The sequence below is a fragment of the Meles meles genome, chromosome 2, assembly GCF_922984935.1.
Source record: "Meles meles chromosome 2, mMelMel3.1 paternal haplotype, whole genome shotgun sequence".
NCBI lineage: Eukaryota > Metazoa > Chordata > Mammalia > Carnivora > Mustelidae > Meles > Meles meles.
Window position 1 is genome coordinate 146,782,246 of NC_060067.1, and position 25,462 is coordinate 146,807,707.

Here is a 25,462-nt window from a genome sequence, read left to right on the forward strand (position 1 = left end):
ATGAAATGTTGAATAGGGCTGTGCCCAGGGTGGGTGCTCCTTAAATGACTATTGAACTAAATTGAGTCTGTTAGAGACAGGTGACTGTTTAGGGTTGCCTTAAGAAGCTTCTTCCTGGAATGTACTTAAATGCTAAGTGTATTTCTGTGATTAATTGTTCTGTTCTTCAGGATTTAGAAACCTGCCTCTTGAGGACCAAATTACCCTAATCCAGTATTCTTGGATGTGTCTATCATCATTTGCCTTGAGCTGGAGATCGTACAAACATACAAACAGCCAATTTCTCTATTTTGCGCCAGACCTAGTCTTTAATGAGTAAGTACCTATTAATTAGCCTTCATAAAATAAACTGCAGAGTTATTTGTTATGCTTTTTTTATGATTTCTAAATATAAATCATATGTATATTTGTGAAAGAATCCACTGACACATGGCATTTTTAAGAGGAAAAAAATCCTATCATTTAAGGATTTAAAAATTCCTTTTTGCAGAATTACCACGCACATGTCTGAGTATATATAAATCAGTATATATAGATCTCATATAATAGTATGTGGGAATTGTCCCAAAAGAAAGATGATCCAGTTGGCTCTAAAAACTTCACTGGTACAACGCCACGATTAATAGAAAACGGTCTCTTCTGGTATCTACTCCATTTGAGAAGACTCTCTAGTTTCTAGGAAGTGGGAATGTATGAAGTGCCAGTTTTAGCACGCATTCATATAGTGGTTCTATTGTTAACAGTATACAGCTGCTCAATGTGTTTTCATGACACTCATAATTACCATTCTTTGAAATCGTAAAAAAAAAAAAAAAGCCAAAAATGCTCTCTGTAGTGAAACGTCTTCAGTATTATGATGCATTTTAAAAGATCAAAAAAATTGTAAGAGAGATTTCTTTGTCCAGGAATCCCTTCCTACGTTAAGTTTACATTAGCACATTTCATTTATGGTTATTTCCACCAGTGCTTCTTTGTAATTGTTGGGTCAAGAAACACCTAATATAAAAAAGGAACATTTGAATTATGATAGTAACCACAGCCATATTCTAACAGATGTCTCTCTCTAGATAGGAAGATATGGGTTTTCAGTAAGGAAGGAAGCAGATAAGAAATAGATTGATAATAAAAGACAGAAAAGCAATGCAAAAGATTTGAAGTGGACTCATAGTGCCAAGATACCTAAATGGTACCGTAGCAATTTCCCTACAAAGTCCAGTTCACCCCAGTACGGTAGGACACAAAGACTGTTTTATTCCAATATAAATGAGGAACATCAGTTGTTTGTTCTCAAGGTGACTCTTCTTTCGGCAATTAGTCAGAAAGAATAATTCTACTGCATAATTTTTCACCAAAAGCATGAAGTGAGGCCAAACAACTGACATGCACATTTTCATCTACTTGTTTTCCTCATTAATCAGCTGATATTATTAAATAGGAAGCCTGTTTTCAAATATGGTCTATAAACCAAAAGAAAAACATGTTCCTTGTTTTAAAAGTGTGGGTAAACAAGAATCTCTATTCCATGCCATCCAGCATGTCTCCGTTTGATTTTAACTGGAGATTTAAATGATCTGTTTGGTCTTATTGAGTTTATCTATTAATTTCTCCCACAAGATACATATAACGTAAAAATTTTCCACTTGAGCCATTTTTAAGTGTACAGTTCAGTGGCATCAATCACATTCACACTGCTGCGCAACCTTCCCCACCATCCATCTCCCGGACTTGTTCATCATCCCAGACAGAAACTTTGAACCCCTCAAACAAGAACTCCACAGTCTCCCCTCCCCCAAACACCTGATAACCTCTAATCCATGGCTTTGCCTATTCTAGGTAATTCAACCAAGTAGAGTCATATGATATGTATCCTTTTGTGTCTGGCTTATTTCACTGAAGCATAAGGTTTTCAAGGCTCATTCTTACTGTACCATGTATCAGAATTTCATTTTATGGCAGAATGATATTCCAATGTATGTACCTAGGATCAATGCTCATCGTTTGCAGATTCTGTATTTGTGAATTGACCTTCTGGCTACATTTATTTGTAGCACCAGAGTGAACACACACAGCATTTCCATAGTCCTTCGCAGATGTGCCCAGAGCAGCAATAAATTTGCGAAGCCCAGTGTGTACATTTCAGCTGAGACTCTCTGCCTTTTTGTTTCGGCTCTCATACTGTGAACAAGTGGCCTTTTCATGGTCTATTTAGTACCATGTTTTTTGCATTTTTGTGCTTTTTGTTGGTGATTTCACTGTTTAAAGTGACCTCTCAGCAGAGTGCTGAAGTGCTATCTGGTGTTCCTAAAGCAGGACGTCTGACATTCCTTGGGGGAAAAAAATACAGGTCTTAGATAAGAGTCTTTCAGGTATGAGTTATAGTGTTGTTGGCTGTAAGTTCAATGCTAATGAATCAGGTATATATCTATTAATAAGGTACCCTTAAGCAGAAATACACATACAACAGAATTATGTATATAGATCAGGCGATGAAAGTGATCAGTGGCTCTCGAGAACCCAGTATTTATTTCCCTTAGGAGGGAGAGTTCAGTATTCATGGATTCAGTGTTTGCTGCAACTTTATAAAATATAACTACCTTATTTATCTTTACCAAGTAAAGAGCTTTGACCACATTTTGTTTATTCATTCATCTGTCAATAGACACTTGGGTTATTTCCACCTCTGGCTATTATAAATAATGTTGCTATAAACATTCATATGCTAATATCTGTTTGAGTCCCAGCTTTCATTTCTTTTTGGTGTATATCTAGGAGGAGAATCTCTGAAGCATACTGTAATTCTGCGTTCAACTTTTGAGGAACCACCATTCTCTTTTCCACAGCACTTGTGCTGTTATTTATTGTACATTCTCACCAGCAGCGCAACAGTACTTACCAGAGTTCAGTTTCACCACATCCTTGCTAACACTTATTTTCTGTTTAGGGCTTTTTCTTTTCTTTTCTTTTTTTTTTTTTTTAAGATTTATTTATTTATTTGACAGGGAGGGAGGGAGAGAAATAGGGGAGGGCCAGAGGGAAAAGGGGAGAGAGACTCTCAAGCAGACTCCCCGCTAAGCTCAGAGCCAGACACAGGGCTCCATGCCAGCACCCTGAGATCTTGACCTGAGCCAAAATCAAGAGTCAGATGCTTAACCAAATGAACCACCCAGGAGCACCTAGTTTTTTTGTTTGTTTTTTTGTTTGTTTTTTGTTTTTAATAGCTACCCTAGTAGGTAAAAAATGTTTGGGGATGGCTTTGTTTTTCTTTTTTACTTTTTTTTTTTTTTTTGGTTTTGAAATATATTTGATATATAATACTGTGTGAATTTAAGGTGTACACATTGATTTGAGATATTTATGTATTGTAATATGATTGCCATTGTAGCTGGTACTTAGCACTCTGTCAAGTCCCATGATTGTCATTTCTTTCTTCTGGTAAGAGTAATTAAGATCTAGTCCATTAGCAAGGTTGACAGTTATAATAAAATATTTCATACATTCCCTATCTTGTATATTAATCTGCCGAACTTGTCTACTCGTTGCTAGTTTGTACCCTTAAAACCACACCTCTCCTTCCCCCTCCTTTCAACCCATAGTAACCACTGTTGTAATCTGTTTTTACCAGTTAGCCTTTTTGAAATTCCACATGCAAGTGGTATCATACAGCATCTGTCTTTCTCTGATTTATCTCTTAGGAGCTGTGAAGTCCTTTCTCATTGTGGTTTTGATTTGCATTTCCCTAATAACTAAAGATGTTGGGGGCCTCCATTCACGAGCTTATTGGCCATTTGTAGATCTTCTTCAGAGAAATGTCTGTTCAAGTCCTTTGATCATTTTTAATTGGATTGTTTGTCTTTTTGTTCTGCAGTTGTAGGAGTTCTTTATATACTCTGGATATTAAACCCTTATCAGAGATGTGTTTTGTATACTTTTCCCATTCTGTGTACTGTCTTTTCACTCTTGATAGTGTTCCTTGAGGCATTTAAAATTAGAGTTTTTGATTTTAATGAAGTGCAGTTTATTTTTTTCTTTTGTTGCCTATGCTTTCAGTGTACTCTATTAGTTCTTAATTGTATGCACATATCCATATCCTTAGTATATGCATTCTCGAAACAGTACAAAATTGTTAGAATCCTTTTTAACAAATGAGATTTAGGAGAAAGCAGCTTATATTTGAAGCCTAAATTAACGTGATTGAAAGGTTTGGGAAATAAATAAGAAACCAAAGATAGAAAAGGCCATATACACTTCGTGTACATTTTCCTATTGTAAAAAATACTAATACAGATAAAGCGGAAACCCAATAATGGCTTTCTAATGTTATAAATAGTTAAATGTTATGATATTATATATTATATAATTATTAGAATGAAAGTTTTATCTTGTTCTTAAACCTTTGACCTTAACCTCACCCTAGAGTTCTGTAGGTTTCTCTCAAGTAGAAAGAATAGGGCAGAGCTTGTTTTTCAAAGTTGAGAAAGAAGAGAACCTACTTCCAGAAAACATTTGGAAATGATATAAAGCCTTTTGATCAAATCACACCGACAAAAAGAACTTGATCAGTACCTCTGTTATCGGATATCACAGACCCTGTATCTATTAGGGAAACTACCAAGTTAAAGAGGATGGCCTGCAGCTAGGGTCTGCATGCACATGCATGCTTCGTCCTGCATTTATTGAAGGAATATTTGCTAACTGTTGCCAGCATTCTGAACAATACCTTCAGAATAGGGGGGAAATGTATAGACAGTCCCTGGCTCATGGAACATACGGTCTAATCAGGGAGACAGATCTTGATCAGAGGATCTGAAAATTATGATTGTAAGTATTAAAAGGGCAAGCACTTTGGGGGCAGTTAATGGGAGGTATTGCTCTAGTCGGGAAAGCTTCCTTGGTATTGCTTAAACTAGTGTCACCCAGGTGGAGGGAGTACAGGAGGAGGGACGCTGATGGAGGCTGACGGCCCAGCATGTGCAGACCCAGCGGCAGGAAGGAACTCCATGCAGAGCTGTGTAGTGATGGGACATGGAGAGAAATGCCAAGATGTTGAAAGGTGAAATCTACAGGAATTGCTGGTGGTCAGATTCAGGTAGAGAATGGAGGGGGAGGAGAACTGGGTGTCTAGGAAGACTTCCAGGCCTCTGCCTTAAGTGCCAGGTAGGATATGGTGTCACTGCCTGGGAAAAGGGAGCAAAGGTAGAGGACCAGAGTTCAGAAGGGAAGAGGAAGGGATAGTGTGAGGCCAGTCTTAAACATAAAATTGAATTGCCTTTCAAATATTATTCAAGGAAAGATAGTAAATAAGCTGTTATTATCCATACCTGAAGCTTAGAGAGAGGTCCAGCTGAAGATACAAATTCTGAGCTCACTTTAGAAGCGGTAAAGGACACAAGACAGGAGAGATCCCAAGGAAAGAGAGGGTTTCCAGAAAGAAAGTATGGCTACCAGCATTAAAAGCCATGTGAGCCCAGCGAGTGGTGAACTGGAAAGCGGGAAGCACGCCTTCCGTTTGCCTCCCAACACCTTTCACATTCTTGTCTGCTCAACGTGTCCCTGAACTTTCCCTCAGCAAGTACCCTTCCAAGGGTACAAGGAAGTAACATACACTGTCTGGCGGCAGGTAGATCCGCTCTCGTGGGATCCTCCCTTGCTCTCCCACCAACCTCCACAGGCTCAGGCCACCTCTCACCTGCACCCACAGTTCTTGGGTGTCTGTATCCCTACTTTGATTCCCTGGTACCTCTTTGTTGAAATCACGAGCTCTGTCGCAATCAGTTTTTAATTTCCAGCACCTGGCATGGTGTCCAAGGCAAAGGAGGAACTCTAAATATTTGCCGAATGAATGAATTATTCACCAAATGAAGCAAACAATCAATTAGGCTAGAAGACGCTTTCGAAGTTATCATTGCTAATTATGAGGATGACGTTTATGATAAAGAAGTGTGATAGGGGATGCAAAAGCTTTGCTATATTTAAAACCGTGACCAAAACTTCAATAGTTGATTCTTTGTGTTTGCCTTCTCCTGTGAAACAGATCTGAGAGTTCCCAGAGATCTTATCCTTATGCTGTGTACTGGCTTTATTGGAGTTTGGAGGAAAGGTGGGGAGCAGGGAATAATTAAGGAAAACATTCTTTCCCATCTTTTTTTATTAAACATTGGGGTGAAGATATGAGTTAATACTTTAAATTAGCATAGAACTTTTCTTATTATAAATGTGAAACTTTTCAAATATGTATTAAATGATTAATTATTCAATTGTACCTTGAAACAGCTTATCATATATTGCTACAGATCGCTGCAAGTATTCAAATTTCTTATCAATTCAGTACACATATTAAAACTGCCATTTAAGCCTGTAATGAAATTTCTTCCATTTTTTTTTTTTTTTTTTTAATTTCTGAAAGGCAGGTTCAGTGTTACTACTCTCTTTTAAGTCTTGGCCAATATTTTAGAATCAAAAGTATATTTAAAAGCATGTTTATATTGTACCAAGTGGTAGCCCAACAAAAAATGGTTCTTGAATGATCTTGCACTGCCTTTGTGGTTCCTGAACCTTAATTTTATTTATTTATATTTTTGGTTCAGAGATGGTAGGAGGAAGAGTTTAAATCTTGGAGCCACTTTCTGAGCCCCTCTGAGTGAGTGCTCTCAGTGTGTCTGCCCCGGACCTGGACTCCTTAACCTCAGCTTCTTAGTGGTGGAAGGTGAACCCCTCCTCCCGGCCATTGACTCTGTGATGGCAGCACCAGGAGGGAAGTATAGATTCAGCGCTCATTTCCTGTTTCATGGAGTGCTGTCTGTCCTTGTAGCCCCAGTAGGGGATCACTGTGCTGCCATGGTCCAGTTGTCCTTAATGAGAGGCCCTCCCCAGGCCACAGTGCCCTCACGTTCCCTTTTCACTTAAGGTCCTAAAGCTCTGAGTGGCCTGGCTCATACTTGGGCTGTGTATACCAAGGCCGTGTCACTGTTGTGCCAGCTGGGATCAGGGTATCCCCACGAAGGCCAGGAGTGGATGGAGTTAGGAGATGGCAGGCCTCCCCCACCCCTCCTAAGGCCACATGGTTAGTACTACAGAGGTGACTTCTGTGCCTGGACCCTCGTTCCAGCAGGGTGAGAGCCAGTGATGGTGGGGGACAGGAGTTCTGATGAGAGGAGCCACGGAAGTAGGATGAGCCTGGGTCAGCTTCCCCTTCCCTGGCTTCATTTACTTTTCTTCTCTATCCCCAGTTGCTCTTCCCCTCTTCTCTTCCCTCTCTGTGGCTTCCAGGAATTCTTACTTCCCCTCTGCTCACTGGGACACTGTTCTGTGTAGTTTCCAGTATCTGACCTCCAACCTTTCCCACCGCCTTCCCTTCTCCTCCTTCTGCTCCCCCTCCTTCCTCCCTCCCTCTCCATCTCTTTCTGTCTCTCTCTGTGTCTTACACACACACACGCATGCACACACACACACACACACACATACCTACTCATACCTCCTGTCTTCTGAGATTTCTTCTGTTTTTTCCTCTGGGTCAGTATGAAGAGATAAACTGAAAGAACAAAAAGTCCCCCTTCCGTGCCTTATGCTTCCATTGGACCCTGTGGAAACCGGGTCCTACCAGCGAGAAAGCCAGAGTCTGCAGCAGAATGGTGTGGCCATTTGTGAATCGGACAGGAGCCACAGCTCCCCCTTTAGAGGGTGCTTATGCTGCCCCTCTCCCCATGGTTCCCACTGCTGCGTGCTGTTTGCACCTGGCCCTTTTCCCTCATGCCCAACCCCTCTAGACTATGGAGTTCAACACTCATGAATGAAGAAAAACAATGTCACCAATTAGAAAATGGTCAATCCTTGCCTGCAAGTGGCAGAAACATTGCAGAATGGCCTTTTTTCTGTTGCACAAAGGTAGGGTGTGGAAGACCTCTTGCTACCTGAAGGCAGAGGGAACTGTAAGCAAAGCTACAATGAAACCTGAGGAGATTTTATAAGCTCCAAAAGAGAAATAAGCACTCAGTCACATAGGGAAGCAGAGGAAAGGTAGGTGCAGAACTCCAAACGAGAGGTATTTCTTCTCTTCTTTTTTCTCCCATTCTTTGAAAACAATATTTCTTCCCTTTAATCAGCTAGCATAGTGATAAGAAGTAGAATCAGAGCAAAAAGTTACTTCTAGACATTTCTGGCAAAAGGTTTGAGAGGAGGGAAGGTCTTAAATAAATGGGTAACTTGGCTGTGGGTGCTGCTTCTGGGTTCCCGCTCACATTAAGGGAAGTTTTCGAAATGAGCACACAGGGGTCAGGCACTGCCCTACCTGAGGAAGGCAAGAACACTGAAGAGAGGAGTATTAAGACCAGGACTGCAGGTAAACCTTCTAACTCATTCCTCGACCCGTCTCCTTCTTCACCAAACCCAGCCTTCTCATTTTGGACTGTTCTTTGGACAAGGCGGTAAGTGATATTTATCCAGTCCGTTCACTCAACAAATGCTTCTTGAGCAACTTCAGTAAACCAAGCACTGTTCTAGGCACTGGGAACACAACAGGGAGAAGACACGGGTCCCGTGTGGGTGGGAGAGCAGAAGTGGGGGTAGCAAGGTGAAGAAGTCCCACCTGCTGTGTCTCCGAGGACCGTAGCTCAGGGAACATACCATCATCCTGGTGTACGACCACGACAAAGTAGTGTTTGAAATAATAAGGTGCAGTTCAGATTCCCTCAGAAGATTTATGAGCTCCTTTGGTTAGCCATGTTGACCTCCTTACGGTGCTTTGAAGGATCTAAGCTCATCCTTTTCTCAGACCCTTTCTACCTGCTATTTGTTCTGTGCAGGAGGGTGGTCCTTTCTCCCCTTCTTGTCTCAGCTGGAATTATTCCTCGTTCAGAAGCCTGACCGCCAGATCTAGAGAGACCCATCTGCTCAGTCCCTCCCCGTCATATTGCATGTTTATGTTCTTTGTAGTAGGTCTCCTGCCACTGTAACGTAGGCTCAGAGAGGGTAGGAACCTGGCCTGTCTGGTTTATCTTCACAGACCCAGCACCTATAATACTGTCTGGCATTAGTAAGTGCTTGATGAACTAATTAATTTTAAAATACTGTTTTCAGCATTATTTCCTGCTGCTTCTCTGCATAGACTCTGCACAAGCCAAATTAACCTTTCTCTTCCCTTAGTCCTGTCTTCCCACTGCTGTGCCTTTGCCCCTGACATTTTCCTTTCCCCTCCCTCACCGAACCCGAAGGACTCCTCCTCTCTGGTGCCTCTATTATCTTCAAAATCAAGACGGACTTTTTGCCCCCAAAACTTTCTTTTCTATATTACTTTTTTCTGTATCAACTGTCTGCAGCTTTTTATGTTTTATATACATTTTCACTCCAGCTGTACTCAGGAAGCACAGGAAGCAAAATACTTTGTACATATTGGCACTCAGTGGCTTTTTGGGGGTCTGTTAATGAGTGCTCTTTCTAGTACACATGTCAGATGCTAGATTCCTGATATGGGTTTACTCTACAATGCTTTTAGGGCACAGCATGTGAACTTCATGAAAAAGATTCATTTTTTATAGCATTCTTTCAAATTTTCCTTCAGGAACACTGCTATATGTTAATATTTCTTACATGTTGCATCTTGTAGCATACTTGAGAAATTTCCTAAGTAGTTAATGAAGCCAGGTAATTGCCAGTATAGTATGAAATCGAAACAAAAAGCAGACTGTAAATGGAATGCACTGTTTAAGCTCTGTAGAACTTTATAGAGGTTGCACAGAGTAGTTTTTTAGGGGAAGGAGGTTGGGGGGTTGGGTTTCGGGGATTTTTCTGGTTTTGCTCTTGTTTTGTTTTTTTTCTGTTGAAGAAAGACACTGGCTGTCTTTTTTTTTTTTTTTCTTTAAGATTTATTTATTTATTTGAGAGAGAGAGGGAGAACCTGAAGAGGGGGAGGAGCAGAGGGAGAGGGAAAGAGAATCTTCAAGCAGATTCCACACCAATTGTGGAGACCCACAAAGGGCTCAATCTCATGACCCTGAGATAGTGATCTGAGCCAAAATCAAAAATCAGATGCTTAACCAGCTGAAACCCCCAGATGCCCCAAAATTGCACTGAGTAGTAATGATGCAAGAAAAATGTCCAAGCTTTATTCTGAATAACTAGAGGGAGCTATTTTTTATTTTGATTAAAAGTCAAAACAAGTTTAAGGTCACATGTTATCTGTAAAAGGCTTAGTGTGGCTAATATTAATGTGTTGCTTTGTATTTCAGTCAACATGTCCAAAGACTTTGGTCTCTTGGGCTAAAAATACTCTTCCTTTCAATACAAAATAAAATCACTGTGATGAATTTCTTTTTTTTTAAATAATGGATAAACAGAGAAAAATTAATTTCGATGCAGTGATTACATTGTAAGATTGGGGCAGGTGCTGAGGAATGTGTAAGTTAGTTACAAAATTGAGGAGAATGCTAGGCTTCCTCCCTTGACACAGGTCATCGCAGACACATAGATGCTGTCTTTGATCATCCTTCTCCAGAGTGAAGGAGGAGAACATACTTGAATGTGTCTGGATATATAAACTATTCAGTGAACTTTCATCTCTAGACACTTCTAGAACCAAAACCACATGACTATCCATTTTTACTGTATCATACATGAGAGATGATTTGGGTTTCAATCCCTCACTTCCACCCATGAAACCTAAGCAAAATAATAGATTTGTGTATCTGGAGGGCCCTGAAGAGGTTAATTTTTGAGTGGGGGGTGGCAGTTGGTTCTGGCATTGATACTTTTCTGAAAGAAATAAGTAGAGAAGGGAAAGGGGGGGAAGCGGCAATATTTGGTGACCTTCCTCCTACTTATTAAAGTTCATCTGTGGTATGCCTGGGTAGCTCAGGTGGTTAAGCCTCCAACTCTTGGGTCATGATCTCAGGGTCCTGGAATCCAGCCCCGTGTTGGGCTCTGCAGAGTCTGCTTAAGATTCTCAGCTTACCTCTCCCTCTGCTTCACCCTTCCTGGCCCCCATGCTTGCACATGTGCTCTCATTCTCTCTCAAAATAAATCTTCTTTAAAAAAAAAAAAAAAGCTCTTCTTTGTCTCTGCAGTAGGAATACTGCGCCAGTCAGGGTCCATATTTACAGATGTGGCATCCTTTGTCTAATAGCCCCTCACCTGTGCTCCTCCACCTTGAGAAAACCACTGCCTCGGTAGAATCAATGGAACTAGGAGTTTATAAACTCCTAATTTCTTTTTTGCTGCAGGTATGATATCACTCTCTGTCTTTGTCACCTTGGGCTTCTATAACAAAATACCACAGGCTGGGTGGCTTAGACAGCAGACATTCATTCCTCACAGTTCTGGAGGCTGAAGATCGGACATCAGGGTACCTGTATGGTTGTGTTCCAGGAGGGCCCTCTTCCTGACTTATAGGCAGCTGCCTTCTCACTATGTCCTCATATGGGGAAGACAGAAAGCTCTGGTGTCTCTGCTGCTACTGCTTTTATAAATCCCATCATGGGGGCTGTGCTCATGTTAACCTATTTACTCCCCAAAGCCTCACCTCCCATTGTTATCACCTTGGGGGTTAGGATTTCTTCATATGAAATTTGGAGGACACAAACATTCAGTCTATATCATCTTCACTTACATGGATAATAGGGTACAATCAGGCGCTTTAGAGGGGGAATTTGATGGATGATGAGCTGGTGCTTTTAGAGCTTTTGCTTGTATTATTCATATTTATTTACCCATATAAGAAATTAAAACAAAATTTTAGAATATGGTCTTACCATTCACTTTAAAATAACAAGTACATATTATATAAATAGCATAAACAGCATAGCACAAATATTTTATGAAAAGTAACTTTGTTAACAAAAGTATTAATGTCACTATTTTTGCTTTTTTGTAAATCCTTTCAGTCTGACTTAAACGAAGATTGTTGTATTCCCTTGTCTGCTTCTCATATTTAGTCTGTGGTGATAGGTTGTTTTGGCTGAAGTATATGAAAAAAAGAAATTTCTGTTTCACCAGGTAGCTAGTTGGAAAAAGGAGTACCTTGTAAACTCCTGGAAAGGGTCTTGGGGATATCCCCGAGTCCCCAGACCACACTTTGAGAAACACTAGACAAGGTGATCGATAAAACCCAACCCAGACTTGTTATTCTGCTTTGCTTTGGAGAAACCTCACTTGTGGTCTGGATCTCTGTTCTCTCATTCAGGAAGGACGTAATCTCTTCTCAAGGTATCTGAGATTCGCACCTGAGTAGAACGTGGTCCTCATGCTTAAAGGGCTCTCAGTCTAGCAGCAGAACATTTACAGAGCCTACTATGTGCCATTTTCTCTACTTGATGGTTTTACATGTGCTGTCTTGTTTATAGACAGTCACGTCTTCAGGCAGATACTATTATCATCACTGCTTTATAAATAATTCAGCAGCCTCAGGCAGAGAGAGGTTCAGTAGGGTTATCCACAATTGCATAGCGGCTGAGAGGTGGCTCTCAGGTTTGAGCCCAGGATCTCCGTGGAACTTCATGCTGTTCTTATTATGCCCTATGTCTCCATGCCTCTATAAAGTAATGGAAATGGAAGAGTCTTAGGGTCTCTTCCAACCTCCTATAGTTTATGATTCTGCTTTACCAACAAGATAACTTATAGCTATGAGGACTGTGACTGAAATGAGGCCAATTAAAAGGGAGGAGGACAGTATTATAAGTGAATATTCTAATTTCTTCCCCTAATGTGAAATTTATGTCTTCCTATTGTTCAGCTAAAAAAAAATTATGAACAACGGTTGCGTTTCACTGGTCATTAATAAATGATGAGAATATTTACAATATGCAAAGCAGCATGGTGGCTGTTTCAAGGAACCCAGTGTGAGAGACACAGTTTCCATCCTTCAGAATTCTGTTGGGCGGTTGGTGAATTAAGACCAAGACACAAGAGTGGTGGCCCAACAGGATGGAGTCCACATGACAAGTGTGACAAATAAGTTTTATTTGAGATGGGGGCTCCAGGAGTTTAAAGAGAAGGTGATTCCCTTGGGCTGAAAAGAGCAAAGAAAGCTGCCTGGCAGAATTATCTGGCTTTAAAACTGGTGTTAGCCTCCAAAGGAGGGTTAGAATTTGGATGGGTACAGTGAACACGATGCTCTATGGTCCAGGCATGAGGAATTGTACCTGCGCAGCGCAGGGGACGAGTCTCTGAATTTCAGTGTTGAAGCTATTAAACTGTGCATGGGGAATGAAGAACTGTGGGCTCACACTTCAGAATGGAAGGGGCTGTTTCTTTCCCATTCCCCTTTTCTTCTCACTAGTTCTGCTTTCCCTAACTTCCTTCCCGCCATAACTGACATTTATTTTTTCTTTCTGGTCTCAGCCCTCCCTTTCAGCTTGACTCTTTCTCCTTCCCTCCATTTTCTAGCTTTCTCTTTTCCTCTTTTTCTCCTCTGTCCTCTTCCCCCCTGTGACTTGACAGCCCTACACTATCTCTCATTTATCAAATAAAAATGTTACAACCCATTGTCAACTTAGCTTTTAAATTGAGACATAATTGACATGTAACATTGTATTAGTTGCAGGTATACAATATGATAATTCCATATTTGCACATATTGCAAAATGATGCCACAGTAAGTCTAGTTAACATCTGTCACCATAGTTACAAACTTTTTTTCTCCTAATGAGAGGTTTTAAGATCTACTTTCTGACCAACTTTCAAATAGGTGGTACAGTTTTATTAACCAGCCGCCATGCTGTACACTATTGTCTTAGTTTTGAAATTAGGTGTGGTAAGGCCCTCCTGCGCCTTTGCAGGGGAAGAAAAACAGTAAACACAAAAAGTTGCTTTTTGGCTTCAGTATGACCCCTTGTGCTCTTTTCTTCGGAGTCATAACCCAAAGTGGGAGACTTTTTCACTCAAGGTCCACCAGTCTTGGTCTTCAAATCTTCGAAATTCTGTTCCGGAAACTACTCAGAGGAATGATTTTGCTTTTCTAATTTTTATTATATTTTATATCCTTCCTGACTGCTATTCTTTATACTTGTTGCAGAAAAACACTGCTGTCAACTGGCTGCCGAACCACCCTCCAGTTCTCTGTGACCAGCAGTACAGTGAGGGAGGGGCTCAACTCACTCTCTTTTACCAGGGTGCGGGACCCAGTGCCCGGCTGGGGACTGGGGTCCTGCCTGTTCAAGAGATCACAGCAAGCTAACACTTTTTTAAAAAATGTTTTATTTTGTTTTATTTTGTTTGAGAGAGAGAGACAGAGAGTGCCAGCTGGGGGAGCAGCAGAGGAGAGAGACAAGCCAACTCCACACTGAGCACAGAGCCAGCCAGATACTGGGCTCAATCCTAAGAGTCCTCGATCATGACCTGAGCCAAAATCCAAAGTCAGATACTTAACCAACTGAGCCACCCAGGTGCTCAGGGGCTAATGCTTTTGAAGCATTGGCCTTCAATGTGTGTTTCTTCTAGTGGATGAAAACAGAAACCCAAAGAATCATTTGTTTGTCCTTAAAGACTGCATGGCCATTCTATTATGATTAGAGAACATTCAGAAGGTCACAGAATTTCCGAGTAGAGGAGAAGGTTAGGAACATCGGCTGTCCTCCTCAGCTGTACTGACTAGGTATTTTCTACATGTGGATAAAGAAGATGAGGGGCAGTTAGGCTACACTTTGAATAAGCATGGCGTTCACGCCACCTCATGTGCATGTGTAGTATGTGTCTGACTGGTGATGTTTTACGGGAAACAGATGTCACTGCTGATGTAGTGACCTGGTACTATCATACTTACTTCGCCCAGTCATGAATGATGCAGTTGTTCATCATGTCCTGAACAAAATCTGCTTTGTGACAGATGTTCAGAATAATAAGAAAGGACAACGTGGCTCATCTCTAATTGATTAATTGAGTTGAATATCATCCTTTTTTATTATTATTTAGGCTGATGACTTGTCAGCTTTTAGAAGGATTCACACGAACAAAATAAACTACCTTTCATACAAAGCGATGGCACCTGAGAATGTTTTCTAGGACCCAGGTCGATTAGTGAATGGAATAGTGTCTGTGATAACAGTCTCTAGAGGTTTAGCTATTTTCTTCTTCCAAAGGAAGGCGCTGCGGATAGAAGAAGGAGTCTGTGATCCTGGAATGGGAGCACAGCTGCTCGCTACCTTCCACATCTCTACCCCAACCCATGCACACACTGGGAAAGTCACCTCTGCAAGTGTGAGCCACACTCCACTCTTGCCTTGGAAGCATAACCGCATACCTGGGCTTTATCAGAGTAAATGTCCATCCTTATAACCTATGCCAGGTCTATCGCTAGAGGAATGTGCCTTTTGCTTCATGAAGAATACGACTCCATAAGTTGCAATTTAATACAAATCTTTTTTTGAACTAGGAAAAGTGATTTGCTGTCACCCTTTATGCCCACGACAGTCTAGTCATACTCCCGAATTCAGCAATTAACTTTGTTCACATTCTTGAAGTTCACTAGTTATCAAGTGGGAATCTTACTGTTTTATGGCTCCCTTTTTACACGTGAGGAAACTGTCGTTTATTGAAATAAAGCAGTGTCTTTAAGTATATACCTAAAATGTCCTTGTTTGAAGCAATAATAAGTCATGAAGGTTTTCTGTCTTCTATTGAAACGTCTGTGTTCTGCATTCCATTAAATCTGCGGAAAGTTAGTATTAGAGTCTATATCCTACAAAAATGAGACTTGGATAATTTTTTTAAAATTTAAAAAAAGAAAAATGTTTCCTTTGCTGTAGCAGAAACATGTGTCCTTGTATCCAAAAGAAATACTATGTAAGTATATAAAAATCTAAGGTACCAAAGACTTTTTTTTTTTTTTACAAAACACTATATATAAAATATATGGTTAAAAGATTTTTTTTTTAAATGATTTCTAGGACTGTCAGTGGTAAATTATGGTTGCCATGTAAACAAGCCCTTTCTAAATTTTTAGATTGTCAAATACTATTTTGATCTGCATAACATCTACTACAGTCAGTGGTAACTGTGATGCTTAGATTCAAGGGCACTTCCACAAAAACACGTCCCTTTTGGGACATCAGTTAAGGTGCCAAAACACCGAATTATCTTCAGTGTTCAGAAGAATTATCTTCTAACTCTTACTAGAGTTGACCATGTAAAATTATTAGAGAACCAGTGGATGTCACGGAGACCACTGGGATCCCACTCACTGGTACAATAAGGCAACTACAAAAAACATTGTCCAGCAATTCCTAGACCAAAGTGGCTGAGTTCTGGCCCGGCTGTAAATAAATGACACAGGTGCTCTAACACATACCAGAACTGCAGCGAGCGTGAGGGGCCTTCTACAGATAGATCTTGTTTGTCAGTGAGGGGAAAATCTGGTAAGATTATGAAAAAAAAAATGTATACCATAAACTGGAATGATTTGAATGTTGAAATTGAGGTCATTTTTATTCTAATTAAGGTTTGAAAAAAAAACTGTTTCTGCATGTTATTTTTTTAGAAAAATAGCATGCCTAAGACAAGGACCATCTGTTATACTGACCACTTAACAAGATGTCACATTGATTCAGACATGATGGTGTCGTTTGCAGCATCAGATGTAAGGTCTGGCCTCTCGGATTGGCTGTGATTGTGCGTATACCGTATACCGTATACCGTATACCGTATACCGTATACCGTAGCACTCAAGTTATTTTACTCTGTGTTGTAAGATTGACACGGCTGCTGCATGCATTCCAACAATGTAATACACGCATGCATTCCTAGGAGCAATTTACGGAAGTAGTAGTATGTTAGCAAACAGGTTTTTGAAGGGCCTTCCTGAGATGCCAGGGACTTCAAGGAGTCCAGCCCTGAATGAGCTTTGCTGTGTTTTGTTTATATATGTAAATAATATATATATATAGCTTATATATTTATATATATAATACATATATGTATATTTTTATGTAAAATACATATTTTTTTAAGATTTTAAGTCATCTCTACACCCAACATGGGGCTCGAACTCACAACCCTGAAATCAAGAATGACATGTTCCACCAACTGAACCATCCAGGTGCCCCAATATATGTACATTTTTAAGAGCATCTCAAGGTCTGTGAAATCCATTGGATTTATCTAATCTCAGGGGCTACCAGATATTTATTTAGTACTCGTGTCATTTGGGACCTGTGCACATAACAAAAATCAGTCAGAGATGATTATCCAGGAGGAGGACACGGACCTTCAGAGTGATGGGAGTTGGTGATTGTTTAATCCGTGGGCTAATGAGAAATGTTTCAGAAGTTTATTTTTGTACTAAATCACTAAATAAAGTGATGCTTTCCTTTCCTAAAAGGCATGCAGGTGACCATGGTACAGTTTAGTGCAATATTGCTAAAGGATCTTCAGTTAAGAAATGTCACTGTACCTTTCATAGGCTCCCATAGGTGGAAGAGCTGGGAACTTTTTTGCTTTGGCATTTATAAAATCAGCCAATGTGAAAGGATTGTGTTTATTAAATGTGAATTCTTAGAAAGAGAAAAGAGTGATAAAGGTAGTTCTATTTTCCCTTCTCCCTTAGGGTACCAAAATTACGACAGACAGGCCTTTTAGAAAGTGTTTCTGTGACTGGCTTTGTTGAAATTATGGTTTACTAAAAGAGTTTTTACCCGTCCTGCTTTTAAAAAGCATTTAGCACAGTCTGCAGTAAAAGCACATACAGTGAAAGTCCATCAAGACACAAAAAGGCCAAAAGCAAGTAGTAAAAACAGTGAAGAAAAGAGATATTTTATATATTATAAAAGAGGAAGAATGAACGAAAAACCTCAACTCTAAGAGAAGTTACTTAATTAAACACAAACCCTAGTCTCTTAATCTCTATCAGAGTATAGCAGATAGTCTCATGGGTTGCAGAGATTCTTTTTTGTTTCAATTAAATTTTTTTCAGTTGTGATAAAATACCCATAACGTAAAATGTACCAACCTGACCATTTCTAATTACGCAGCTCAGTAATGCTCTGTGCATTCACAATGTTATGTAAATAAGTGCTTCTTCCTCCCTTCCCCCAGACCCTGGGAGTGGCCATTCCACTTCCTGTCTCTAGAAGTTTGACTACTCCAGGCACCTCATTTAAGTGGAATCTTACAGTGTTTGACTTTTTGTCACTGGCTCATTTACTTAACAGAATATCATTCTGCGTTTGTATTGGCTCATGTGTCAGAATATCCTTTCTAAGACTAAATAATATTCCATCAAATGTATATGCCACATTTTGTTTATCCACTCACCCATTGAAGGACCCTTGGGTTGCTTCCACATTTTGGGTGTTGTGAGTAATGCTGCTATGAATATGTATGTACAGATATGTCTCTGAGACCCTGCTTTAAATTTTTGCAGAGTCTCTTTTAAGAAGTTAGTTTGCCCCTTCATAACCCTCTGGTTGTTTTTCAGAGTATGAAGGGGCGGCGGCGGGGGGGGGGGGGGTGGTGGGGGGGGGGGAGGTTGAGGAACCAGGTGGTGGGTAATAGGGAGGGCACGTACTGCATGGAGCACGGGGTGTGATGCCAAAACAATGAACACTGTTATGCTGTAAATAAGCAAATAAAAATAAATTAATTAATTTAAAAAAAAAAAAGTTAGTTTGCATCCTCCCTGTAGAAGCCAGAGCATGAGGACCCACAGTAGGTGTTCAGATTAATACTTAGAGCTCCTGAGTTCTGCAGATACCCATAGTTTGGAATGGTTTGTCATTTGGGCTTATCAGATAATTACTTCCAACAAAACAGAACATAAATATGATTCCAGGATTTCCTTTAGTTTGGGTCAGTAATTTCCCAAATCAGCTGCTTCCAAGTGAGCCTCCAGGTAACCAAATGACTAAGCTTCTCAGATACATTTTGAATAGTGTCTTGGTAAGCCAGTACTTGAATACCAAAACAGAAGTGTTAGTTCTGACAGCCATTGACCCATAGTGCAGAAGTCTAGCCTCATAAAGTCGGGCAACACTGGTAACGTAATAATGGCAAGATGGCATGGGCCCTATAGATACAAAAGTTGTTCAGTTCTTTAGTTAATTAAAAGCCAGAAATTAGCATAGAGATCATTTAAATGGTGAAGTTTGTGGGGCATCTGGGTGGCTCAGTCAGGTAAGCTTCCAGTTCTTGATTTTTGGCTCAGGTTATGATCTCAGGCTTGTGAGATGGAGCCCCACATTCAGTGGGGGATCTGCTTGAGATTCTCTCTCTCCTTCTGCCTCTTCCCCTCCCCCTGCTCGCTTGCTCTCTCTGTCCCATCCAAATAAGTAAATAAATAACAAAAAATAAATTGGGAACATCCTTCCTACTCTGATTATAATACGGCTTTTTCTCATTCCCACTGTTACCATGAAAATGAACTCCATTTTCAACCCCAAGTTCTCTCAAAGGCCAGGAAAAATATATTTTCCAACTCTTCAATTATTCACTTTTGTTCCAAGTTAATCAGGTTTGGAGATGTTAGATTATTTTAATATTTTAAAACTATTTCCAAATGACCCTGTGATTGTAGTTTAGTGTAATGGGTGTTCTCAGAGAGAACCAGATGAAGTTATAGCTATGAATAAAATTGGTTTCTTAGTTTGAGAAAATGATAGGTTTTCAAAACTATTAAAATACTTCTTTTTTCTTTTTCTTCTTTTTCTTTTTTTTTCTTTTTTAAAGTGTTTTTAAAAAATATTTTAGGACTATCATTCTTGTAAATTTTATCCCAAGGCCTTTGGAATCAGAACTGGGTCTCTGTGCCCATTTTGGTTGTTGTTATTTATGTATCCAAAAATAGAGTTCATTCTTTTCCTGCAAATGAGATGTTTAGAAATGCGTAACATGTGCCCCCTGTTCAGAAGGCTGTCAGTTATTCAGGTCTAATGTTCACTTGAATACAGGGCTATTTCCTACTTTAGTAATCTTCCACTGCCTCCATATTAGTTCAGCATTCAGGGATAACTTCTGCACGGACTTTTATATTTTAGAAGCATTATACAGATTTCACCTTTTTCGCAAAGTCGTTCATGTATTTTTACATTATTCTACTGAAGATGAGGTAAGATTATAAAATGAATAAAAGCACATAGCAAAGAGAATTTCTGTGAAGTAATATTGCAAAATTAATACCAGTGTCATGCCAAAAATGTTGTCCTTGTTTCAACTTCTATGGATGTACATTTCCGTGCATTTAATCTAATTGTGCAAAAACGATGTGATGTAAAATGTGTTTTTAAGGTGGCCTATTTTCCTGAGATTTCAAGCTATATTGAGTACCCAGTGCTCTTCATTTAGAGAACTCAATTTCATGCAGTGGAAACAGCAGTGGAGTTTGAAAACACAAAATCTTACCATGTAATGGGGAGCAAAGAATAAACAAATAAGTGAATGTAATAACAAAACATATGAGGTACCAAACATCTCTTCATAGTTGGAAAGAGATCCTCTGGAGAAAAAGCTAAAACAGTGCTGAGCTGTTGGCCAGCGTGGAGAGAGAAGATGACCTGAGGTACGGAGTGGAGAACGTGGGTCCACTTCTGGCTGCTTCATGTACTTTTATTTCCCTATCGTGAACATGAGGATAATTCTTCACAGGGCACTGTGAGAATTAGCAAGACTAAATTCAGCATTGGTGGATGGTAGGCACCCCATAAGTGATAGATGTGAAGACCATGGAGGTTACTCAGGGAATAAGACCTCAAGAAAGAGGTAAAGAGATGCTGTTCATACTGAAGGGGCAAAAGCAAGCTTCCTTTAGGCGTGTGGTCACTCATGCTCTCATCTTCTTCAAGTAGCATCTGAGGTCTCTCTTTAAGTCACCTTAACCAGTGTGTGGATGTTTTGTCAACACATCTGAGAACAGAAACACTTTGACATGGAGGTGCTGAGCCCTCATGTTCTACTCCCAGCAAGTTCCTTCCACCTCCCTGAAAACCTACACTCTCTGAGTTTTCTCCTGCTTTACCCTACATAGAGAAATAATGGTAACAATATAATATTGTTTTCCTGTAAAGTCGTCTCAAGAATTTGATTATTCCTTGCTCTGTTTTAACTGAAATGATCACTGGTCTCTCAAGAAGAATTTTATTTTCTTTATTATACAAAAAAAAAAAAGCTAATAGTACTTTATAATATAAGAATTTGCATATAATTGGTTTCTACATTTCTGCAAGGTTGGAATTATTATTAGTACCCCAGTTTGACACTCAATAAGTCTGGGTCTCAGAAGTGATGTGATCACAGATTGACAAAGCCAGCACCCTGAAGGGCCAATGGGCTGCACATCTGCAGACCCTGCTGGGCTAAAGTCAAGGGTGCCTGTGCTCTCTCCAGCACCAGGTGGCCTAAGGAATCAAATGCACGGGAGTCCACTCTTTCATTTGTCAAGCGTCAAATGCATGTTGTGCTGTATTCCATGGATATCCTGATTTGTTACTCACTCCATCCCATTTTACAAATAAAATCTCTCCTTTTTTGGAGAAAGTTTTGAAGAACTTCATAAATGCCCTATTTTATTAGACATTTGACCTTTGGGTAAATTTTCAGTATTCTCTTGCTCTAATCATCATCATCATACGCAAATCATTTTGTTGTCTTCACTTTTTTCTTCTCTCTCATTCATTCATGAAATATTTATTGAGCAAAGATTGACACATGATACTTGGCTATCATATTCTACTTGACATTCAGAAAGGTGAGCCAGACATGAATCCTGCCTTTAAGAAGCTTGTAGTTAGGGGCGCCTGGGTGGCTCAGTGGGTTAAAGCCTCTGCCTTCGGCTCAGGTCATGGTCTCAGGGTCCTGGGATCGAGCGCCGCATAGGGCTCTCTGCTCAGCAGGGAGCCTGCTTCCTCCTCTCTCTCTGCTTGCCTCTCTGCCTACTTGTGATCTCTGTCAAATAAATAAATAAAATCTTTAAAAAAAAAAAAAAAGAAGCTTGTAGTTAGCAATCAGAATGGTGGAACTGAACTGAGCCTTTTTTTCCCTCTAAACACATAGAAATTCTGCATTTAAAAAAGAAAGTCTTAAATATATAGGCAAGCTTTAAAGCCGGGGGGGGGGGGGGGGGGGACAGGGGCAAGAAGAGGGAATTCACAGCCAGAGTGGTGAAACTTGGAGCTAAAGCTGTAGTTGGCCCACAGACTCGTGGATGTAGATAAATGCCTTAAGGGTGCATATAAGAACAGAAACAGGAACGGGAATCAAGAACATAGACTCCATCAAGGCTGGGGCCAGAAATGTAGCCTCTTGCATAAAGCCATGGCTCTGCAGCAATTTCACTGTCTCCTAACAAGGACAGCACAACTCAACATGCAGCCAGCCCAGGGACATGGCAGGCAAGCTGAAAGAAATAAGAAACACAAGCCTATATCATATCAAATGCGGAATCTAAATTTAAACTACACAAGTCTTGCAAAAAGCATGTAAGCTAAGAAATTAGCATAAAAACTGGTTCAGAACAAGTGGAATGCTTCTACCTCTGACAGTTGTGAATGCTGAGACTTCCTGTAGAGTCCCTTCCATCCTCAGTGCCCCCAGATTCACCCAGGCCAAAACAGTGTGTGGTAGGTATGCATATAAGCCCCAAAATTTGAACAAACAAAAGCAAAATCTGAAAGAAACTATGAGATATAATGTTAAAAGTATTTAGATATATAACAGATAAAGACATAATTTAGAGAAAGAAGATATAATAGCCAGAAAATAAGAAGTACCTTATGGAAAATAACAGAGATGTCTGAGAAAGAACTAAATAGAATATTTCTAGGCATCTAGACATGAAAAAATATTGTCATTAAAATACTGTTGACATTAAACATATTAGACACAAAAATATATAGTTAGAAGACAGATTTGAGAAAATCACCTAGACTACAAAAGGAAGGTTGATGTGGAGGACACAGTGAGAAGATCCAATGCACTGCGAATAGGAGTCCAAAAAAGAAAAAGTAGCAGGAATGGGACAGGGTGTTACTTGAAGAAACAATGTCTAAGGACATTGTAGGACATTGTCTAAGGACATTGAAGAAATACTTACACCTTCCAATAAAATAGGGCTATTGAGGCCCAAGCAGGAGAAATACTACTCTGCACTCAGGCTCTTTGGAATGAAAGTGCAGACATCAAATAAACAGGGAATTTGAGATAAGCTACCAAAGAGAAAATGCAGGTTACCTGTAAAAGAATAACAACTAGACTAACAGATTTCCACAAAAGCAGGTGTTAAGGCCCAACTATAGTGGAGTACTAGCTTCAAAGTACGGAGGGCAATTACCTGTCAAGCTGGAAATCTACAATTTTGTGAAGAATGAAGATGAAATAAAGAGATTTTCAGACAAATCAAGATGGAAAGACAAACTTTCAATGGCTGGCCACTGTTTAAAGAATTATGAAAAAAATATTCTTTAATATGTAAAAACAAACAAAACACACACACACACACACACAAAAACTCTGAAGTATGAGCTAAGGTATAAGAAACAGTGGTAATCAAAGAAACCCATCATTAATGAGACAGATGAGGGCATGTGGGTCTGAGGAGGACTGATTTCAGGAGAGATGTGAAAACAGGTGTAATCTAAATTCTAAAGACCGGTAACAAGGAGAACTGGAAGTAGTAGACCGAAGACAGTTGACTTTGTTTGCTTGCTCCTCATGGAAAAGCTGTTGATTAACTTTTGACTTTTAAGTATACAAATTCACAACTTGATAATTATTTAAAGAGTAAAAATAAAAGTGTGCTTTCTAAATCCAGAAATGGAGCAAAGAGGAGGATTTTTTAAAAGCTGGATCAACCCAGTAAAAGGCAATAAAATGGAAAAAGAGAAGGAAAAGAGGAGAGAAAGTTAAAATGCTAGGGAAAAAAAATCCAAAGCCATTAGTAATCATGGTAAAGGAGAACACATTAAACTGAGTTGTTAAAATACAGAGACTCAGACTTTTTAAATCCAGTTTTTTGCTGCTTATGTAAGAGACATGTGAAATATAATTATTTGGGACATTTGAAAATAAGGGATTAAAAAAAGCATAACAGGCAAATTCTAAAGAGAGAGCAGAAGAAAGTGGAAGGAAGGAAGGGAAAAAAGAAACAAAATTATTATCAGACAAAATTTTTAAGGCAAAAAAATACTAGAATTAAAGATGGTGTTACTTAGTGAGAGAAGAGGAAAAGCTTACAATAAAATGGGTAAAGATATGAAGAGACAAATCACCAAAGAAGAAACCCAAATGGTCAGAAAACATTTGAAAAATGTTCCGCCTACTGGTGTTAATGGAAATGCAAATAAAAGCACCCAATGGGGCTATCCTTTCAACACCTGTCAGCTGGCAACAAATTTGGTGGGGGCGTGGAATAAAAGGAAATTCTTATCTCTTACTGGTTGGAATGAAAGCAGCAGATGTGCACTGATGTGTGACTCAGCGATTCTGCTTTCATTCTGTATTCTAGATTAATGCCCTAGGATGTTCCTTGGGCATCTTTCATAATAGCGATAAAGAGGAAACAGTCCAAGTGACCATCAGTAATGGAATGGATAAGTAAATTGTGATATATTTAAACAAATGAAACTTGTATCAGTGGAAACGAATTAACTTGTGGTTACCTGTATTAAAATGGATACATCTCAGAATTATAACATTGGATAAAAAGTAAGTTGCAGAAGGATGTGCATGTTGAATTACAAATTTACATAAAACAAAGCAGGTAGTGTATGCTGTTTTTATAGACACATACATGTGGCAGTAAAATATATACCTCTGAGAGGAAATGGTAGTCCTCCAAAGTGGGCAGTTCCCTTCTCAAATGAAGATGAATGGGAAGCAGGAGGAAGAGAGAGCAGGGCATAACTCTGCCATGTTTAATTTTTAAAGATCTGAAATAAATATGACAAAAATATTAGCATTTATTTACATTGTTAGTTCTAAATGGCAGATGTAGAGGCTCCTGCTATTATTCTGTATGTGTGTGTGTTCAAAACATTTACGTAATTAAAAATATCTTCCAGATGATGGGAGACAAAAGACGTGCAATAATAATGCAGAGAAAATGTTCTGTGTTCCATTATGGGTTCTATACAGGTAGCTTTCAGAGTTGAGGTGAAAGGTATTTCTGCCAATGAGGGGAACCCAAGAATGTGTCCCAGGAGACGTCCTGCAGTGTTGCTGTCCTGCAGACTTCCGCCTGCTGTCCATCACCCATAGAAATAGATCAGCCGTCAGGACCTCTTTCTGTTTGTTTGCCCTTTATCAAGTCCATTCCCACTTTTCACTAATAGTCTCTTTTTCATTTATTAGATTCTAGTCATCATAAAGCAATAGTTATGAGGACTTCCCAAAAGATTTACTACTTTGAGAAGGAAAATCTTAAAAAATAACTGATGCTTTGTTCATGAAAAGAGACAATGATGACTTCTGTTGTTATATAATGTAGTTTTTTATGGAAACATTTTGGGGCACCTGGGTGGCTCAGTCAAATGAGTGTCTGAGTCTTGGTTTTGGCTCA

At 39.6% G+C, this 25,462-nt stretch overlaps 1 protein-coding gene across 2 annotated transcripts in view; it reads left to right on the forward strand.

Moving 5' to 3' along the window:
- NR3C2 (nuclear receptor subfamily 3 group C member 2) overlaps window positions 1-25,462 on the forward strand; it is a 344,327-nt gene that overhangs the window by 274,355 nt on the left and 44,510 nt on the right. For both annotated transcript variants that reach the window (XM_045993274.1, XM_045993266.1), the window contains exon 6: window positions 171-315. In XM_045993274.1, coding sequence (XP_045849230.1) covers window positions 171-315 — 145 coding nt within the window. The remainder of the gene's footprint in view (window positions 1-170; window positions 316-25,462) is intronic.